General features: G+C 39.6%; 2 protein-coding genes across 2 annotated transcripts in view; both read left to right on the forward strand.

The window, feature by feature from the left end:
• The first annotated feature begins 10,051 nt into the window (after nt 1–10,051).
• Nucleotides 10,052–17,412, forward strand: LOC146557588 (mitochondrial basic amino acids transporter-like). Its single transcript, XM_085247152.1, has 4 exons — nt 10,052–10,457; nt 11,437–11,480; nt 11,650–11,733; nt 13,680–17,412. The coding sequence occupies exons 1-4, from the start codon at nt 10,430–10,432 to the stop codon at nt 14,436–14,438; spliced, it is 915 nt and encodes a 304-aa protein (XP_085103278.1). The 5' UTR covers nt 10,052–10,429; the 3' UTR covers nt 14,439–17,412.
• Nucleotides 11,442–19,298, forward strand: part of vrtn (vertebrae development associated) — a 32,256-nt gene continuing 24,399 nt past the window's right edge. Inside the window, exons 1-2 of the mRNA XM_085247150.1 lie at nt 11,442–11,480; nt 11,650–11,733. The gene's annotated coding sequence lies outside the window, so the exon portion shown is untranslated. The remainder of the gene's footprint in view (nt 11,481–11,649; nt 11,734–19,298) is intronic.

Consider the following 19,298-nt stretch of genomic DNA (forward strand, 5'->3'; position numbering starts at 1 on the left):
GAGTGGTGTTCAGTTAACAACCTCCAACTGAACACCATGAAAACTAAAGAACTTATCTTGGACTTCAGGAAGGGCAGAGCAGACCCGGCCCCACTTTACATTCACGGGAGCTGTGTGGAGAGGGTACACTCCATGAGGTTTCTGGGCGTGCAGATATCTGATGACCTCTCCTGGACTGCAAATACTACAGCGGTGGTTAAAAAGGCCCAGCAGCGTCTCCACTTTCTGAGAGTGCTCAGGAGGAACAACCTGGAGGAGAGGCTGCTGGTGACATTTTACAGAGCCACCATAGAGAGCATCCTAACGTATGGCATAACAACATGGTATGCAGGGTGCTCAGCTGCAGACAGGAAAGTACTGCAGAGGGTCATCAACACAGCCCAGAAGATCACTGGCTGCTCTCTGCCCAGCCTGGAGGTCACTGCAAACTCTCGGTACCTCAGCAGAGCTGGCAATATCATCAAGGACCACTCTCACCCCAGCAACCAACTGTTTGAACTATTACCGTCAGGCCGACGGTACAGGTCACATAAAACCAGGACAAACAGATTCAGGGATAGCTTCTTTCCCAGAGCTATCACCGTAGTAAATAAGCACAAAAACAATTGAACCTATTCCATACCGTCACTGTCATTATATTATGCTGCTATTCATACTGTCATTATATTAATGCTGCTATCCTGTATATATTGTACATACTATTGTTTGAGTACTTACGATTTTTTTTTTGTACTTTTTATATTTTACATTTATATTTATTATTGAAACTTGCACCAAGGGAGTGGCACTCCAATTCCGTTGTACTCTGTACAATGACAATAAAGGCTATTCTATTCTATTCTATTCTATTCTATTCTCCACACCACCATCTCCCACATGGAACAACAGGGGCGCTACGCCAGGCTGCTCTTTGCTGACTTTAGCTTTGCTTTTAATATGATACTCTTGGATAGACTGCTAGTAAAACTTCGGACTCTGACTTCCTTCTACCACCTGCCGCAAGATCACAGATTTCCTCTCAGTACAGAGAATTAGAGTGGGTCCTCAGCCCTCAGTCTTAACACCAGCTCTCCACAAGGCTATGTACCAGGTCCCCTACGGTACAATCTGTACACACATGACTGCATCAGTACCAACCCAGACAATGGCAGCATGCAGAGTTGAGGTTCAGAGGCTGTCGGATTGGTGTGCAGACAACAACTTGGACCTCAATACCACCAAGACAAAAAAAAACTGAGTCGACTTCAGATGGAGGACGATCGTGCTGCAGCCCATCAGCATCAACACAGAGTGCGTGGAAAGGGTTTCCAGCCTTAAATTCCTGGGTGTGCACATAGACACAGACCTCCAATGGATCTCAAACACTTCAGCGGTTTTAAAGAAGGCCAAACAGCATCTACATTTTCTGAGAATCCTCAGAATAATGTACCTGAAGATGGAGCTGCTGATCATCTTCTACCGTTGCTTCATTGAAAGTGTGCTGACATGCTGCATCTCTGTACGGTTCTCAGCTGCGACATGGCACACAAAAAGGCACTTCAAAGGGTCAAGGGACATCCTCTTCACTCCCTGAAGGACCTGTGCAATGAAGAGTTATCTTATCTTATCATTGAAAGCTTTGTTTCAATGACATCTAGTGGCCAAACACAAGACATCAAAATGGTGTCTCAATAATCATGCGCTGAGCGTAAATAGGGTTTGTATGAATTATATAAATACATTCTTGGAAAGGTGCACTGACTGGTAATTCAGACTGTTGATTCTGTAAACTTATGTAATGCAGTAAAGAAAGGGGGTGTTTGTGTAACTAGGGCAGGGTGTGATTATCATTAGCAGCTGCAATGTTTTCAGCAGTGTCATCTTGTGGGAGGGGCAACACTACTGAAACTACTGTAGCCACGTTTGCATTGTCAAGCACATAATTGCAAATAACTCCAAGATATGTGTCCATAGTCAGGCTACTCCTTCTAAGTTTTCCAGCTTAGTCTTGGCCTTGTTCTCCTCCTCATATTTTTTCCCCCAGCATGTTCTTTAGTGCATGTCTAGAAGTGTACGTGGGGTTGTCGAGGAGTCAAGGACAACATGTGGAGAGCTACAGAAAGACCTCAAATCAGCAGGTACAATTACTTCAAATTATTTAAGTGCCACGCTCACAATGCAAGACTCCATTGCTAAAGAAAAACCATGTTGAATAATGTTTAAAGTGTGCTGAAGAAAGGGAACTGCATGTCATACCAAAAGCACCATACCAGCAGTGAAGTCTAGAGGCAGAAATATCATGGTGTGTGGCTGTGTTTCAATATGCAGCACTGGCATGTGTCATATCACTGAAGGAAGGATGAATGGAAAAATGTGCCGAGACATTCTTGATAAAAATCTGCTGCCGTCTACAAGGAGGATAAGGATGAAATGAGGGTGCACGTTTCAGCAAAAAATGATCCCAAACACACAACCAAGGAAACTCTCAGTTGGTTTGGGAGAAAGAAATTAAAGCTGCCATAATGGCCCAACCAATCACCTGAATCCAACTAAAAATCTATGGAAAGAACTAAAGCTCAGAGTTTATGAAAGGGGCACAAATAACCTTCAAGATCTGAAGACTGTGTGGAAGAATGGGCCAAAATCACACTGGAGCATATGACTAGTTCCTCCATAAGGAGGCATAAGGAGGTGTCTTTAAGCTGTCATCACCAACAAAGGCTTTGTGACAAAGTATTAAATTAATTATTTTAAGCGTGTTCAATACCTTTTCCCTGTGACTCATTATTAGACATAATCAATTTATGGACATCTGTTGTTTGATTTATTTGTATGTGTGGATCATATGGATTTTTATCAGCATCTGGTGAAAATTTCATGTCAATAGCACTTTGGAAAATTGTTGATATGTTCAATACTTATTTTACCTATACCCCACCTCTTGAGAATATGTTGCTTTGACTGCTTGAAACGAATAAACAGAAAGCACTTCTTTTCTTTTATTACATCTTTTGTTTATTTTTTTTTATTTTATAGTAAACATGACACCAAACTTACAACAAAACAAATGGCAGGAACAAGGCACAGACTGAAACAAACAAAACAACATACATAATTACATATTATGTAATTAGAGTATGTGTACAATACCTTGCATATCCAAGTACATGCTGTGTACTTTGTGTATGTGTGAATGTAGGCAGATCCATCTAGAGATATAAATAGATAGATATACAGACAAATAGATAAATAAAAATGATGATAATAAGAATAGAGAATGTACATCAATCAGATTATTTTGCATTTTAATCCTACTGGATTTGTGTGCCTTTGCAGCCTAATGAATGTTTTTGCAGGTTTTTTCCTTTTAGTTTTGCTTTCATTTTTATTTTCACCATGTGTGCATCCCTGGGTGGGGACACGGATGTTTCTTTAAATAATCACGGATGTCATAAAACAAATGTTTATTTAAGGAGAAGACTATCCAGGTGTTTTTTTTTTGTCACCGTTTATCATTTGCAAAGTCACATTTAAAACACTCCCATATCTGTGTTACCAATCTACCATAATGGTAAGAACAGATTCATCTGAGCAGGTCCAACTAGACTGTTCAGCAGACTGCCAACGCACCATCTGTTCTGAACCATGAATTCTGATCGAATGTTAGTCATCTGATATGTGGGCCAGAAATGGGAAAGGAGCAAAAGTGGAGGTCAACGAGAAAACCACAAAAGAAGTACAGCATTAAGAGTACCCATGGCTGCAGTAGAAAAATTTCTTTGTTTTTAACATTCGGTTTCACTTCAGCTCTTCAACTTCCTTCTTCTGCACGGCCCACAAAACAGCACAGACAAGAATGTTCCACAGACTAGGAGCGCCATATACTTTGTACACTGCCTCCATCAACAACAGTTATAATCTGGCAGATGGCTCCTTCCTGGACTACCAGCAGACTGCAACGCTTTTGCTTGTTCTGTACTTGGTCCATTATCCAGCCATGCAAAAAACACAGAAGTTATAACATACAAACAGCTGATTACCAAGTCCCCACTGTGGGTTTTTAAAATGAAAACAACAACACAGCTAAAGGTTAGAAACAATTCCAGCTGGTTATTTTAGGTGAATTTAACTGACACTTCCATATTTCTTTCTTTTTTCTAAAAGTAGACATTACAAAGGGTCTTACATTTAAAAACAAACATCAGCTTTCATTTATTGTAAAAACTGGCTTACAGGAGGTTTAGCAATTTTAAGCTACAGCAAAACCTTTCAGTTTTCAGCATGACAGTGAGTGGAGATAACACCGTGGGAACAATAACTGCAGTTCAACTCATCTGTGATTCTATTCTGATAGTTATTTTCAGTTGGTAATTTCAAATAGATTTGTATTAGAGATAAATCATGTCATTGGCAGATTTTACTTTGAGGTTCTTTCTGACTGGACTGAGTGGATTTCTCTTCAGTAGACTGATAGTTCAGATGTTAACAATTAGTATCTGTCACAATACTGGGTCTATGACCCAGTGTTTTGTGTTTGTTGTTTAATTTATATTATTTGATTTGGTGTTATTTGTGGGCACCCCATCCGTCCTGGACACCCTCATGTTTCATGTCTAGTCACCCCGGTCTCTATGTTTGTGCATCTCCTGTGCCTCCCCAGTCATATCTCCAGGTCTCAGTGTCAAGTCTTTGCCTTTGTGAATGTCTCTTGTTACCTGTTTTACTTTGACAGTTTTACGTCCTATGTTAGTGTTTGCAGTTTTGCTTCCTCCCGGACTTGTTGTGTGTGATTATCCCCAGCTCTCCTCCTGTATCTCATTCCCTCTTTATCTCTCTGTGTATTTAAGCCCATTGTCTTCTTCTGTTTGTTCCTGGATTTTCTGTATTTCACCCACTGCATTTCCCATGGTCCAGTTTTCACATCTCAGGTTTTTTAGTTTCTTTATACTTGTTTGGAGTTTCCTCCCTGTTTAGGTTTTGTCAGTCTTCCTGAGATTTTTTTGTGTTTTTTTGTTTTGCCTCAGTAAAAGGCACGTTTTCAGTTTCAGTCCATTGCTCGTGTCTGCATTTGGGTCCACACTCTCTCTCCCCTCCACACGTCTGCCACAGCAGACTTGACAGAATTAATTGGTGACCGTGAAATGATTGGAGTTTTTCTGACTGAATAGAACTGAAACCCTTCAACACAGGGTACATGTCTTTATAAGTTCATTTACATTTCAACTTCATTTTAAATTTCAAGGACTCCTTCCTTTTACCTCAAAAACAGAGAAGCTGTCAAACAGCTAACTGATCATCTGCAGAGGAAGAGTTTCACTCAGAATTCATAATTCATCACAGTTTCGAAACCGCATTAGTGAATGATCTTTGTATGGTCTCTGACTCATGTCTTATTTTTGGCTAAGATGTGTCCTTCAATGTGCATATTAACCTAATATGTAGGACTGATTTCTTGCTATTGCACTGTATCTCTAAAAGTAGAACAATTGTGTCTCAGAGTGATGCTGAAAATAGTTCATGCATTCGTTACTTGTAGGATGGACTATTGTTTTAATATTCATTGCTGGAGTTCATTTTACCTATACTGGCTTCTCTTCATTGGCTCCCTTTAAAATTCAGAATAAAATTTAAAATCCTCACTTACAAGGTCTTGAATAATCAGGCTCCGTCTTGTATTAAAGACCTCATAGCACCATATCACCCAAACAGAGCACTTCGCTCTCAGACTGAAGGCATATCTTGTGGTTTCTAGGATATGTAAAACTAGAATGGAAGGCAGAGCCTCCAGCTTTTAGGCCCCTCTTTTGTGACTGCGGCTCCCAGTTTGGATTTGTGATAGAGACACCCCCTCTACTCTCTAAAATTAGGCTCAAAACTTTCCTTTTTGATAAGTCATATAGTTAGGGCTGGATCCAGTGATCCTGAATCCTACTTTAATTAGCATTTTCAATCTTTGCTTTTATACACCACTTTACATTTAATTGTTAGGTATTATTGATCTTTGGCTCTCTTGCACAGTGTGCATTTTGCCCCATCTTACTCCCCTCCCGGCAGATGCCCGCCCCTCCTTGAGCCTGGTTCTACTGGAGTTTTCTTCCTGTTTAAAGGGAGTTTTTCCTTCCCACTGTTGCCAAGTGCTTGCTCATAGAGGGCTGTTTGATTGTTGGGAATTTTGTTGTATTATTGCAGGGTCTTTAGCTTACCTTAAATAAAATTGATTTCAATTGAACTGAATAATCTGTGTAGTTGTCATCATATACCACAGGAAGAAGTTTTCAAAATGAACTTTCAAATTCAGTCTTACCAGCTGAAACTGATTTTAAGTTCTAAACTCTCTTTCTATGTCACTCTCTTCCTGAAATGGATGGAATCTTGGCTGTGATTGATTCTTGCGATTAGGGTTGGTTAGTCAGAGAAATAAGAGAGTGTTTTAAGTATGACTTTGTCTGAGATAAACAATGACAAAAACACACGGAGGAGCAGTCCTGCTCGGTTTTATGAGATCCAAAACTCTTTAAAAAAGAGTGGGGCGCTATACTGTGAAGCTCGCTCAACATACACAGGTAAATATCTTCAGATTGGTAAAGCTGTTGTTGGGTTAGTTCTTAGTTGTACAGTGCACATGTGACAACAATTAAAAGCTACACTTTAGCTATTAGTGACTCATGGTAGAAGTTGCCATTCATTTTATCTGAATCCTCGAATCTCACCCTTCCTAATGATGTCCCTCCATCCATTTCTTTACCACGTTAACTTCATCTTCCCTCCTCTGAGTGTAAGACCTGGTTACTAGTTGTTGCTGATACTGTTGTCACGGTGCAGCAGCTATAACAGCATCTAACATGATGGTTAATTTGTCACATTGTGCCGCATCTATTTTTAGTTTCGTTTTATTGTTTTCTCTCAGCGTTTTACCCCACCTCAGTGGCGGATCTACAACATTTTACAAGGGGGAGCAAGGTCTTTTTTAAAACAGCCCTCACCACTCCACAGTCTTTCCCCCAGCCCACTGACAGCAGGCATCATAATGCCCCCGCTTCGGCACCTTTCGCCACTCCGGCAGAACACACAAAACGACACAGCTTTGCGATCTCCCCAGCATGCAGAGTCTGATGTCGAGGCCTTCTTGGTATGCTTTTAAAATTGTTTTAAAGCTCAATCACAATGTCATTGTACTCTTATCTTCAAAACACCAATTTATACTCCTGAATGTCATCTTGTTATGATTTTCTTTCACAAAGTCCCAAAATATGTATGACTGTAACTCTAATAATAAAAAGCCAAAACAATCTTACTTTTAAATGTGGTATACTTGCTTTGAAAACATATGTGCATAAACAATAGAATAGAGAATCTGCTAATGAGAGCATGAGGGTGGGAATGGATGTTTGTGTCTGTGTGTGCCTGTATGTCTGTGTCTATATGTCAGGTTGGGTATCAGACACCACCTCTCTGGGGACACCTCAGGCCCTCCAAGGTTTGGAGGCCTATCTCCACCCACCACCACTTCCCCTGCCGGTGGCGGACTCCCTCAGGTGTCGGTGTGTTGGTGGTTCTTTGTGTCTGGGGGTGGGCGTCCGGGTACACACCGGCTCACTCCTTGGCGGCCGCTTGTCGGGGCCTGGGGCCTGGGGCTCGCTCGGGCCCCTTTGGAGGTGGGGTGCCCCCGGCCTCTCGGCCTGGGGCTCGGTCACTCAGGCACAGCTGGGGGCCGGCGGAGCTCACGGGCGCGTCACTGCAACTCCCCCTGACTTCTGCTCCGCGGCTGCTGGGCGAGCCCTCATCTGGGACTCTCCTCAGCTCTTACTGGAACAGTGGCGCGGCTGCCCCTCTGTTGGTCTTCCATGGTCTCTTGTGTTCTGGGGGCCTCTGGATGTCTGGAGTTTTGATCTCCTCCATACCCGCTTCACACCCTGGAGGACGGGGCTGTGGCCCCCCCACACTCCCTAGCAGATCATTACATGGAGAAACCTTTGGAATGCAAGCATGCTGATCCACACAGGTATGCACACATGGGTATTCACAGACGCGGACTAAAGCTTTCTTGGCTGCTGCCTCAAAGCACACTGTGCGCTGTCTATCTTGCGTGCTGCACAATATCGTTTATTATTTAGTAAATATTGATATCTATGACTAGCTAGTTTATTATGATGGTGCTTTGTTTTCTCTATTATTATGTTGCTCTTTGTTGTTTGCTGTCTCCTCTGTTTGTTTTTTTTTGTTTGTTTTCTTTTTTTCTCCATACAGGTGACCCAGGAGTTCTTTTTTTTTTTTTTTTTTCTCTCTCTTCCCCCCCCCCCTTCTCACCGTCTCTTCTCCCCTTTGGTTTTCTTTCTTTCTCTCCCCCTCTTTCTCTCATTCATTCCCCCTGTCCTATTTATTAAAAAAAAAAGACAAAGGATGAACTGAAGCTCTGCCATCACGTAATGTCGCATACTGCTGTTTCTGATGTCATTTAAGAAGAAAAAAAGCAAAAAAAAAAAAAAAAAAAAAAAAAAAAAAAAAGAGAATCTGCTAATAGTCAAAATAGCTGAAACAACTTAATTTAAAATATATATTTTTGCATTTCTTTGTGTCTGACGGTGTTGACAAAAACCTTGCACTTCTCCAGCAAAAACATAAATTATTAAAAAAATTTTACACCTGGGAGATTGTACCAAAACATGGTGAGACAGCCAAAACTTTGTGTAACAATTATATGTAAATATGTTTTTGAAAAATCAAAAAATATATTTTAGAAAATTGAAACCTGTTTTGTCCCTAATCTCAGGAATCACTGCAGTATAGTATGTGAAACTCCGCATGGAGCCAACAAAATATCCACATAAATACTTTATAACTATTTAAATCTTCTAAGAAAACAAGATCTTCTAGAAATATAATTGGGCAATCCAGTGTCAACAAGGAATGGGCTAAAAACGCCCCTGGGCTGCACATTAGAGCTTTGAAGCTTTTTTTTTACTGGATTTATTTTAACATTGAAGCTTACTGTCCCAGAGTCTGATAAGGAAGACGCGGAAATCCCTTCTGTTTGTCGCAGAACAACGTGAAATCAATGTGATTGAATAATCATATTAATACGGGCACATTACCGTGACAACAGTTTTAATAAGGTACAGCTTCACAAATTGCACATGTAAAAGTATTCGCAGAGCAAAGACTCTATAATAAACATGCTTTATTTGAAGAAATGACGTAGCGCTTGCGGCTGATTTGAAAGCGAAACGGAAAATAACTTGACAGCTTTATTCTTCTCGCTGCAGACTGCGGTATTTAAGGCTTAGAGAGTAAAAATGAAACATAAGAGCAGAAATGAAACTTCAGATCAGCAAGAACAGTGTAGGAGTCCTGTTCTATGAAATATTAAGAGCAACTAGGCCTACTGTTGTGAAGTTGTTTTGCTGCAAATAGAACGAAATAAGGAATAAAGTTGCGTCTAAATATCGATATTATTTGTGACTAAAACGCAAAGGGGAAACACAAAGACAAATATGCGACAAATATGTGTATTTGTATGCGATTAAAAAACAAACAAACAGAAAAAAGAAACACAAGCAAAAAAAAATTTTGGTCCTCGGAGAGGTCCGAGGGACCTTCCAGGACAGGTGACGCTATTTTCTGGAGAACATCTCCGGAGCAGGTTGGGTCACAAGTTACCATATACCTCGGTAAGAAGCGAACCACGTTCGTAGTACAGAAAACCCAGTTAGCCAAAATTCAGGAGGAGGTCTGCATTGACTGTAAATCAAAATCTTGCTGACTAGTACCAACTCGGATTACGCCTGCCAGTTTCTGTGGATGCAACTTACCATGCGGGAAACCGCGCTTTAACGTGTTTATCACATTTTAAAAGAAGAAATTCTGTTTTATTCAACGAGAGAGAGCATTCAAAATGTGCAAAATGCGATATATACCACATGAGTAAAAACATATAGTTTCATATCACCCGTAGCATCAAGCTGTAGTGTGTATTTATTTATTTATTGTTTTCTAAATGTTAAGATACGCGGTGGTGTCTGTTCCCCTGATTGGATAGCAATTCTATGCGGGCCGTCCTACCGTTACCTGCAACTTCCTGTGACGCAAGCTCCTTTGACATACATATGTAATGAACTTCTGAATTACAGACAGTGTGGAGGAAGTCTGCATTGACTGTAAACATCGCAAAGGTTCATATAAAGCGCGTAGGTCAACAGGAGAGGTTTACCAGCACAAAGAGAGAAAATACTATTAGCAGGATTCGTGACTGTAACAGAGAGAGGCACGTTACAAGCTAGCTAATGGTAGCTAAGACAAACGTTATCTGATATTATCATTTAGCAGTGATCCATCAGCTAGATAAAACGCTTAGGTACACGTTTCGGAAACGTTAAAGTAAAGGTTGTTTGGGGAAAAGCTGAGAAAGACAGAAAGACATCGAGAACCTTTTGGTGTGCTTTAGATATTATTGATGGACTTCATTGCTGGATGCTTAGGAGGTAAGTCACTCATCACTTCTGTTCGTTTTTACCGTGTCAGATACCCACTGCGGTTCCTGATATTTGTCATGGTAGCAAACCATCAAAACACTGAGCAGCTTAAAAAAACTATCATACATAAAAACATGTGTATGTAAAACGTATTTAAAAAATATGATTATATACTCTCACTCTCTCACACACACTCACACATCTATCTATCTATCTATCTATCTATCTATCTATCTATCTATCTATCTATCTATCTATCTATCTATCTATCTATCTATCTGTGTGTGTGTGTGTGTGTGTGTGTGTGTGTGTGTATTTAGAAACGACTACTGTGATGTGTGTGCGTGTGTAAAAAATGTATATATACATTTAAAAAAACTAACTTACTATGATGTTTTTGTTTGTTTGCATGCACACACATAATGTGTGATTATATGACGCACGAAATATTGTAGTTTCACTTTCACTAATGGTATGACACTGAAGTTTGCTTTCGCTTCTAAGAAACTGCATTACTGAGCCTCATTTTATTAATGCCTCTTCCACCGATTGATTGGGTTCATTTATGGATGTAGATGTGGTTAACTCACTTCACTGTGTTCCAGAATTATTATTCAGTAGCTTAAATTAACATGGAACATGTGCTTTACAGGCCCAGATTACGCAACATTCAAAGGCATGCTGAAGAGAGTTTTAGAGAGTGTTGATGCTCAGAGAGGTGGCTCTGAAGAGGCGATGGCAGTAGACTCTAAAATGACACAACTGCAGCAAGAGTTTTTGAGCTTCAAAGACTGGTCAAGTGGGCCATATGGGTTATAAAGACTGCTTTAAATAGAAACATATGAATAATAAATGAATAGCTACATATGAATTGCAGGATATCTCATGTGTAATCAGAGAGTGCCTCTCTCAGGGTTTCCTATTTTTGCTTCAGTTTGCTCCAGATTAAAACCAAATGATTATTCCAGTATTGTTTCATTGTCTGTAGGTGCGGCTGGAGTGTTGGTTGGACACCCATTTGACACAGTAAAGGTAGGTAATAACAACGTTATTGCCATTTTTTCCCGTTTTTTTTTTCTTCCCCCCCACTCTCTCTCCTTGCATGTTTTAAAAGTGAAATCAGTTGCTTATAATGTGTAAAACATGCATGATTCTAGTCTTCCAGTGTTGAGGTGATCATTCCAAACATCTTGTCTTTCAGGTTAGACTGCAGGTCCAGAATGCTGATAAACCTCTCTATCGTGGGACTTTCCACTGCTTCCAGTCCATCATACGTCAGGAGTCGGTATGTGGATTTCTTTAGTCGTTCATTTTCTTCATATTATCCAGTGCAGGGTTGGAGCCTACCTGAGCTCTCATAGGGAAAGAGGCGGGGAACATGCTGGACAGGTTACCAATCTATCGCAGGGCGTGCAGATTGCTTTCACAGATCAATCTAATGCTAGTATGCATTATAATATGATTACAGAGATCATAGTTATATATTATAGCTTATATAATATATATAACTTGCTTGTTAGATTAAAGTCAATAAAGTCAAAGTGACGTGTAGACTTAAGTGATGCTTGATTCTTTTTCACACACTAACATAGGGATGGGTATCGAAAACCGGTTCTTGTTGAGAACCGGTTCCCACTGTTTCAATTCCCTGGAATCGTTTGCCATTTTTGCAAACGATTCCCTTATCGAATTCAGTCGCCACGAATGACGTCACCACGTTGCGGAGCGTCATTTACCTGGCAGGAAACACGGTGCCTAAGCGGCTCAAACGCTCAAAAGTTTGGTTATACTTTACGAGAACGGATGACAACAGGGCAACTTGCAATACTTGCAAAGTAGATACTTCATTTAAGGGAGGAAACACTACGAATATGCAAAAGCCATTTGTTCACAAAACACGTGATAACCTTAAATGAATGTCGTGTTTTTAATTCCGCTCCGGACTCGTGAATCTCAACCAGCAGCAGCGGTAACGTTTGCACGTCCTCTCCCGTTAATGCAGCAGGTAAATAATCAACTAACAGTGTATATTATGTTAGCGCGATCTGCCTTATTACAAAACCTGCCATTACTGTGCATTTAGGTGACCATGATGAGACAGACAGAGTCTGGCTCAGATGCTGGCAGTTCTCGCTGCAGTCTTTTTTCCTGGGGACCCTGTGACACCCCGTTAAAGAGCCGTGGGCTGTGGATCTCTTAAGATCTCACTGTTGGGTTTGTAAGGCCATGTTACTCCTAAATTTCTATCTTATTCAAAGAGAAGATAAAAAACAAAGTTCTGAGCTAATCGACCTTAGTGTTCTCCTTTTTTAAAAAGAATCGATAGGAGAATCGATAAAGAATCGAATCGTTAAACAGAATCGAAAATGGAATTGGAATCGTGAAAATCTTATCAATACCCATCCCTACACTAACACCAGGCAGTGTTAGGAGAATCAGAGTGGGTCATTGTCCAAAGGTGCACTTTCTCACGTGTAACACACAGCAAGAGACATTGGCCCCATTGGGTAACACACACGTCTGAAAATGGCTTTGGTTTTATGGGCCATTTTAACCACACTTCCCATCAGAATGGTGCTATGTTTTTACTTTCACTGTAATTACTTCACAGATTTTCCCTAAATCATCATATTTTCTTCTTTAGGATTCAGGATACTGTTGGAAATATATATAAAATGGTCATAAGATTTGTTATGCAAATGCATGATATCAGTCTCACTGTGGTACTGCAGGCTGCTTTATCATAGGGAATGGTATGTAGAAAATAATTAACTGCCTTGAAAGATAAAGCAACTTATGGCTCTTGCCATCACTTTATAAGATGTAATGTAGGTGTTTTTTTCTGACCCTTCTGGTTCTCAAGAGAAAAAGCTGTTCAAACTGAGATCAGGGAAGTAATGACAAGTGTAGATAAGTTCCTCATTGTGATGAAGGAACAATATATTATAGGTCTGGGATATGAAAAAGCTATCAAGAATACATATAGGCTTTAATTTATAGTGTTAGCTTGAAATATATGGGCTTCTGTGAAAACAGAAAATGCGAGTTAACCTGTTTTTTATTTTTTATTTTTAATGATTATTAAAATTATTATTGGATATTAATGCTATTTAAAATTAAGTAACAAGGAAAAAACAGAAACTGTTTAATTAAAACTCTTTTTATCTTTTACCCTGATTTCATTTTATCGTGATGTGTTACTGTATGTCTTATCTTTCACGCTTACCACAGGTATTTGGCTTGTATAAAGGCATTGGATCCCCCATCATGGGCCTTACATTCATCAATGCTATAGTGTTTGGTGTTCAGGGAAATACAATGCGATGGCTGGGGGAAGACACCCCAAGGAACCAGTTCCTTGCTGGTGCTACAGCAGGAGCCATCCAGACTGTGGTCTGCTGCCCCATGGAGCTGGCCAAAACCCGCATGCAAATGCAGGGTACAGGGGTAAAGACGGGCTATAAAAAGATGTACAAGAACTCCTTTGACTGTTTGCTACGCATTTACAAACAAGAGGGTCTGCGAGGTGTAAACAGGGGCATGGTTACTACACTTGTCCGTGAAACACCTGCCTTCGGGGTTTACTTCCTGTCGTATGATTTGCTGACTCGCAGCCTCGGCTGTGAGCCAGATGCCCGCTTTTTGATTCCCAAACTGCTCTTTGCTGGGGGTATGGCAGGCGTCACGTCTTGGGTCTGCAACTATCCCGTAGATGTGATCAAATCACGACTCCAAGCAGATGGGGTGGGTGGTGTGAACCAGTACAGCAGCATTGCTGACTGTATCCGGCAGAGTGTCAGAAAAGAGGGTTACATGGTGTTTACTCGAGGCCTCACTTCCACACTGCTAAGAGCCTTCCCTGTGAATGCTGCCACTTTTGCTACCGTCACCCTCTTCCTCATGTACGTACAAGGTGAGGACAGAGGGCCTAAAGACTGTGAGCCGGCCCCGACACAGACAGAGGAGCAGACCCGGCCCACCAACCTGTGACAGCATACAGTGCTCATCCTCAACCCAGGCACTTTAGAAGAATACAGCAAAACAAAATATATATTCAAACTTTTTGTTACTCTGACTTGGTTTCGCATCACATCAGCCATTCCTTGTTTTGAATCCAAATATACTTATACTTTATATCAGCACTTTTTATTTTCTATGGAGCAAAAAGGAGAGCAAAACATCTTTACTTTTAGCAATAATTTAAGTTTAGTGTTTGCTTCTGTAGATGCAGAAGTTGATATACCTCTAATAAGGTGGGGGAAATAGAAGCTGACAGATTCTACAGCTTTTGAAATGACCTCATCCTTTGGATTATTTTGTATAAAAGAAAAGGATTTGTTACTTAGCCTCAAACCTGACAGTATGGCTAGATTGTGTGTATGGTATAGGCACTGGAAATTAATATCTCTATTTACATATATCTTCAAATTTGCAGGGTTTATTTGGATTTAAATATTCCAGAGAATCGTTTTTTAATGTATATCTAAAGAATTTCTCCTGCCTTATAAAATGTTTTTTTCTTTGTGTAAGGAAGCTAAAGCACCTGAAGTGTATCCTCTGAAGATTTGGGTGAGTAACAGGGAACCAATGTAGCGTGTGATAAGGGTGCACAACTTTTCACATTTAAACTGCTTTCAAACCAAAAACCATCACAGCTTCAGTCTCATCCATTGCACGATTAGCCCGTGCAGCACATGCCAGTATGGATGCAAGCAAAAAGCATCAGGTCTAACAGCTCTTCAGGGATCGAATGAAAAACGTATGGGTGTGAATCGAGGTTGCGGTTGCCGTTTTTGTTTTATTGTTTTGCCTGTGGGTGTTGTGTTCTTCCAAATAATATCAAGTTTTATTATTGTTACTCACTGCTGCGTTAAAGGTCTAGTATAAAACCTTGCTATTTTGTTTGTCATTATCTTCTTTTTAAAGGTGATTTTAAGTGTGTGCCTGATATTCAAGGCCAGATATTCATGCTGGGGCACTTTAAAGAAATCTGCTAGAAACGCATTTCTGAAACCAACAAATAACACAAGATTGAGGATGTTCCTTATTTTCTTGACCATTCATGTTTAACGTGTGAATGTGTTACTGCAGGCATGCGGCTTCTTGTTTTTACTCTAGGTCAGGGATCTCAAAGTCATTTTACATTGAGGGCCACACGCAGTCCACTTTCATCTTAAATGGGCCGGACAAGTGACACTCCACTTTCTGTTTAACTGCGCATTTAATCTATGAGATATATTAATATGAAGTAAAGAAGTGCAATTTCAACAGAACCTCTGTTTTTCTAAGTTGTAAATGTGCAAAATTACAGAAAACATTCTGGTAGCTCACTGAACACACTGTACTGTATTTATAAAACCTAAAGCTTTCATTGATTAATGAAAGTCTTTTTGTTTTAACTGAAATTTCTATAACAGGAACCTCTCTGTTATTTAATTGTTTAGCTATTACTTAACTACTTTGGTATAGTATGAATGACTGTGGGGGAGGTCTTTATCAGCAGGAAAGGCTTAAAACGTATAAAAAAATAAAGTTAATCCAAAAATGTGTGCCCTTCGTGATAGTTTCTAAAGTCATCCAGAGACCAGCTGTCTTTGCTGGGCCAATTTTAGGCCCTGGGCCTTATGTTTGACACCCCTGCTCTAGGTGATTCATTGCACTTTGGTGTTCTTCTGACTTTGTCTTGTTTCAGGGAAAACAGATCCAGATTTCTTTAACCATAACTGCCTTTAAGCTCTGGTGGTGTAACATCCTTTGCTGAATGAAGAACAGCAAACAAATTTAAAAGAAGAAATTTTGGATCAGTGTTCATGTTTAAATGTAAATGTTGCTATGAACTTGAGGTTTTCTTCTCAATAAGGGGATACTTTTCTGTCAGTCCTGTCAGACTCCAATCAAAGCTTTTTCGAGCTTTTAAGTTCTCACACTGGCAGCAAATTAAACCCAACATGTTTTGCATTAAAACAATCTACTTACCTGCAGCTGCACTAATTCCACGTTTGTTGAATGTAACACACCTGTTTTGATGTGGAGGTCTTTTATTTTAAGAGTTTAAGAGTTAAGTATTTTGGGGGAGTCTTTCAATGATGCTTCACTTAAACAGAGTTGTGTTGTGGTGGCGGTGATGAATGAAAGCATGATTGCCATGTATGCAAAAGTTGCTTTTGTTTAACTCTATATTCAACTTCTCAAACAGCGACTGGTATCTGTGGCTATAAAGTACATCTGAAGCATATTACATGACAAATATTTAATTTATTTAATCCAGCTCTTTAAAAGATACAATACTTACAGGATATAATTCTGATAATGCAGGATTGTTTTGAAGTGACTGGTTAAATATATATTATATATTTTTTATTCTAAAGTAATAATGCAGTGCAATGCCTTGAATGACCACGTTTAAGTTTAAACTGTCTTTAATCAGTTTAAGGTACCTGGTGTATTTTCACAAAAAAGCTGAGACGTGATATTTTTGCCATGCAGAACCTATTTGTCTATTTTGGCAATAAAGGTCTGTACAACTGGGTAAATAAAAATAATTTCAATAGTTGCTTGTTTCTTTTATCTCAGTCTTCTTAGTCAATGCAGTTTTTCATCTTTACTTCACACCAACAGTCACCTCAAGATACTTTATACTGTAAGGTAAAGACCCTACAATAATAGATTCCTGACAATCAGACAATACTGCTTGTGTGTCTGTAGCTCTGCGATTAGCACATATGCATTTTCTGAACAGTAATAATCACACCTCTTCTTTACTTGAGTTGGAGATATAGATTTCAAGGGCCAAACCCGATTTGATCAAAGTGTAGTTGAAATACTACTACATTAAATACAACAACAAATACATTACACATTCTTTCAGGCTTCAGTGTTGAATTAAAAAACAACGACAACAACCTGCATTTACACTGACTCGTCACTAGATGACAACCTACCTTTGTTTTGAGAAGTTTACATCCACTCATCTGTGTGTGAATGTTTTCTTTTTAAATTTCTTTGAATTGTTCTTTTTTCCAGAAAAACTAAAAAACGAGAATTGGGTGCACAAATTTATTTTGGGATTTCTCTAATCCACAATAGATCAAGAGTATACATGCGGGCTCAAATATATACAAATCCTCCCCTAAATCTTTAATAAGTGATGCTGAAGGTCACAGCTAGACTGGCCGTGGAAAATTCCGGGCAATTGCCCGATGGGCCGATGGTGATTTTTTTTTGTAGCGGTATAAACAATGAAATGTGGTGGATTGGGCAAGGAGGTCGGATACACCCTCCCCCTTGCTTGGGCAAGGGCGCTGAAAGCAGTCTTATCACAGTCAAACAGAAGAAAATAGTGTGGAGGTGAAAAGGAACGTGATTTGTCCCGTACTTCAGCTAGAATGGAAAAAAAGACACAGTGCTTGAATTATTCTGTGTCTTCTTCTCTCAGTCTTTCCCCTCCCTCTCCTGTTGCTACTGATCAATGATCAGCTGATCGGCTTTTCTGACGCAAGTCCCGTGTTTTGTTTGTTTATCGCCCACTTTGCGTCAGAAAGAGGAAACCAGCGGATATCGCGCTAAACAACACGTTTAAGTTTGATAAGCTGTTGTTAGAATTTATTTTATATTACTTTCTAGTATCAGCTGATGTTTGCTGGAGCCATGTCTGTAAACGCTGCTGGTCCTAGTATCGGTTTTGATGTCTTGTGAGAGGAAAATATGAAGATGAAACCAGGAGATGTCCTTACTGAGCTGAGCAGGTGATGGAGAAACAGGTTTATCTTTTAGGTGACATGAATGAGTTGAAGGGAAGTTATGAAATGTTTCTGAGAGACAAACAACACCTTCTTAAGGTGTTGTTTGTCCTTCTTAAGTAGCTGACAGCTAGTAACTGTGCAGGGGCGGGTCTAGCAGAGTTTTGCCAGGGGGGCAGGTAGGGCATTAACAGGGAAAGTGGGGCACAAAGAAATACTTTTCTTTCTTATTCTTATTTAAAATGTCTAGCTTTTATTAAATAATTATCTGATGTAAAATGTATAGAAATCATACATATATGCCAACAAGACTGTTTTTTTTTTGTTTGTTTTTTTTTCATTCAAAGCCTTTTTATTGTTTTTCCTATAATGCCTGGTGGGCCGGTCTCTAGTCAAAATGCCAGGGCCAATTTTTGTGGCATTCCAGCCCTGCTGAAGGTTCAACAAAGTCAATAAAGTTGACAGGGCTGATGCATATTAACTTTTTAGTGATCGTGATTGAGTACAAGTTGTAGCGTCTCTTTGCTAGCATGAAAAAGGACTGGTTTGACCAGAACAATAAGAAAGTGCAAGGAACTCTGTGAAGATCTAAGGCAAACAAGTTAGAAAAGGTCCCTTTCATTTCTAAACAACTGTAAATTCCAAGATCATCAGTTTAAACAATTGCAATTAGAAGTTATTTGGATGTAACTTTGCCAAGGTTATAGGGCCAGACTTTCATCCTTTTATGAGGAAACTGATTAAGATGTTCAGGAACTACACAGGAACCACCAAGGCTCAATCCTTCAATAAAAACATCCTGAAAATGTGTTAAACCTAAAGTGTAAAGAGTAGAAGCTACAGATATTTGTGTAAAAATATAGGGAGTAAAATTAAAATTAAATACTCAAGTAAAGTACAGATACCTGGAAATTCTCCTTAGGTATAGTAATGAAGTATTTGTACTAGAGATGGCACGATACCACTTTTTTATGTCCGATACCGATACCGATATCATAAATTTGGATATCTGCCGATACCGATATGAATCCGATATAGTGTTTTTTAATCAACAAAACTGTTTTTTAAAATATCTTGCTGCATTTTGCAAGTCTGCAAGTTCATACTCAAG

Source organism: Mchenga conophoros, linkage group LG15 (assembly GCF_057382185.1).
Source record: "Mchenga conophoros isolate Kocher_MC1m ecotype Shallow Benthic linkage group LG15, M_conophoros_male_GT1.1, whole genome shotgun sequence".
Classification (NCBI taxonomy): domain Eukaryota; kingdom Metazoa; phylum Chordata; class Actinopteri; order Cichliformes; family Cichlidae; genus Mchenga; species Mchenga conophoros.

Excerpts from the sequence above, each read along its gene's own strand:
- LOC146557588 (XM_085247152.1), top strand. The coding sequence starts at position 10,430 with ATGGACTTCATTGCTGGATGCTTAGGAG. Across the intron at positions 10,458-11,436 it reads CATTGCTGGATGCTTAGGAG|GTGCGGCTGGAGTGTTGGTT; the intron begins GTAAGTCACTCA and ends CATTGTCTGTAG. Across the intron at positions 11,481-11,649 it reads ACCCATTTGACACAGTAAAG|GTTAGACTGCAGGTCCAGAA; the intron begins GTAGGTAATAAC and ends CTTGTCTTTCAG.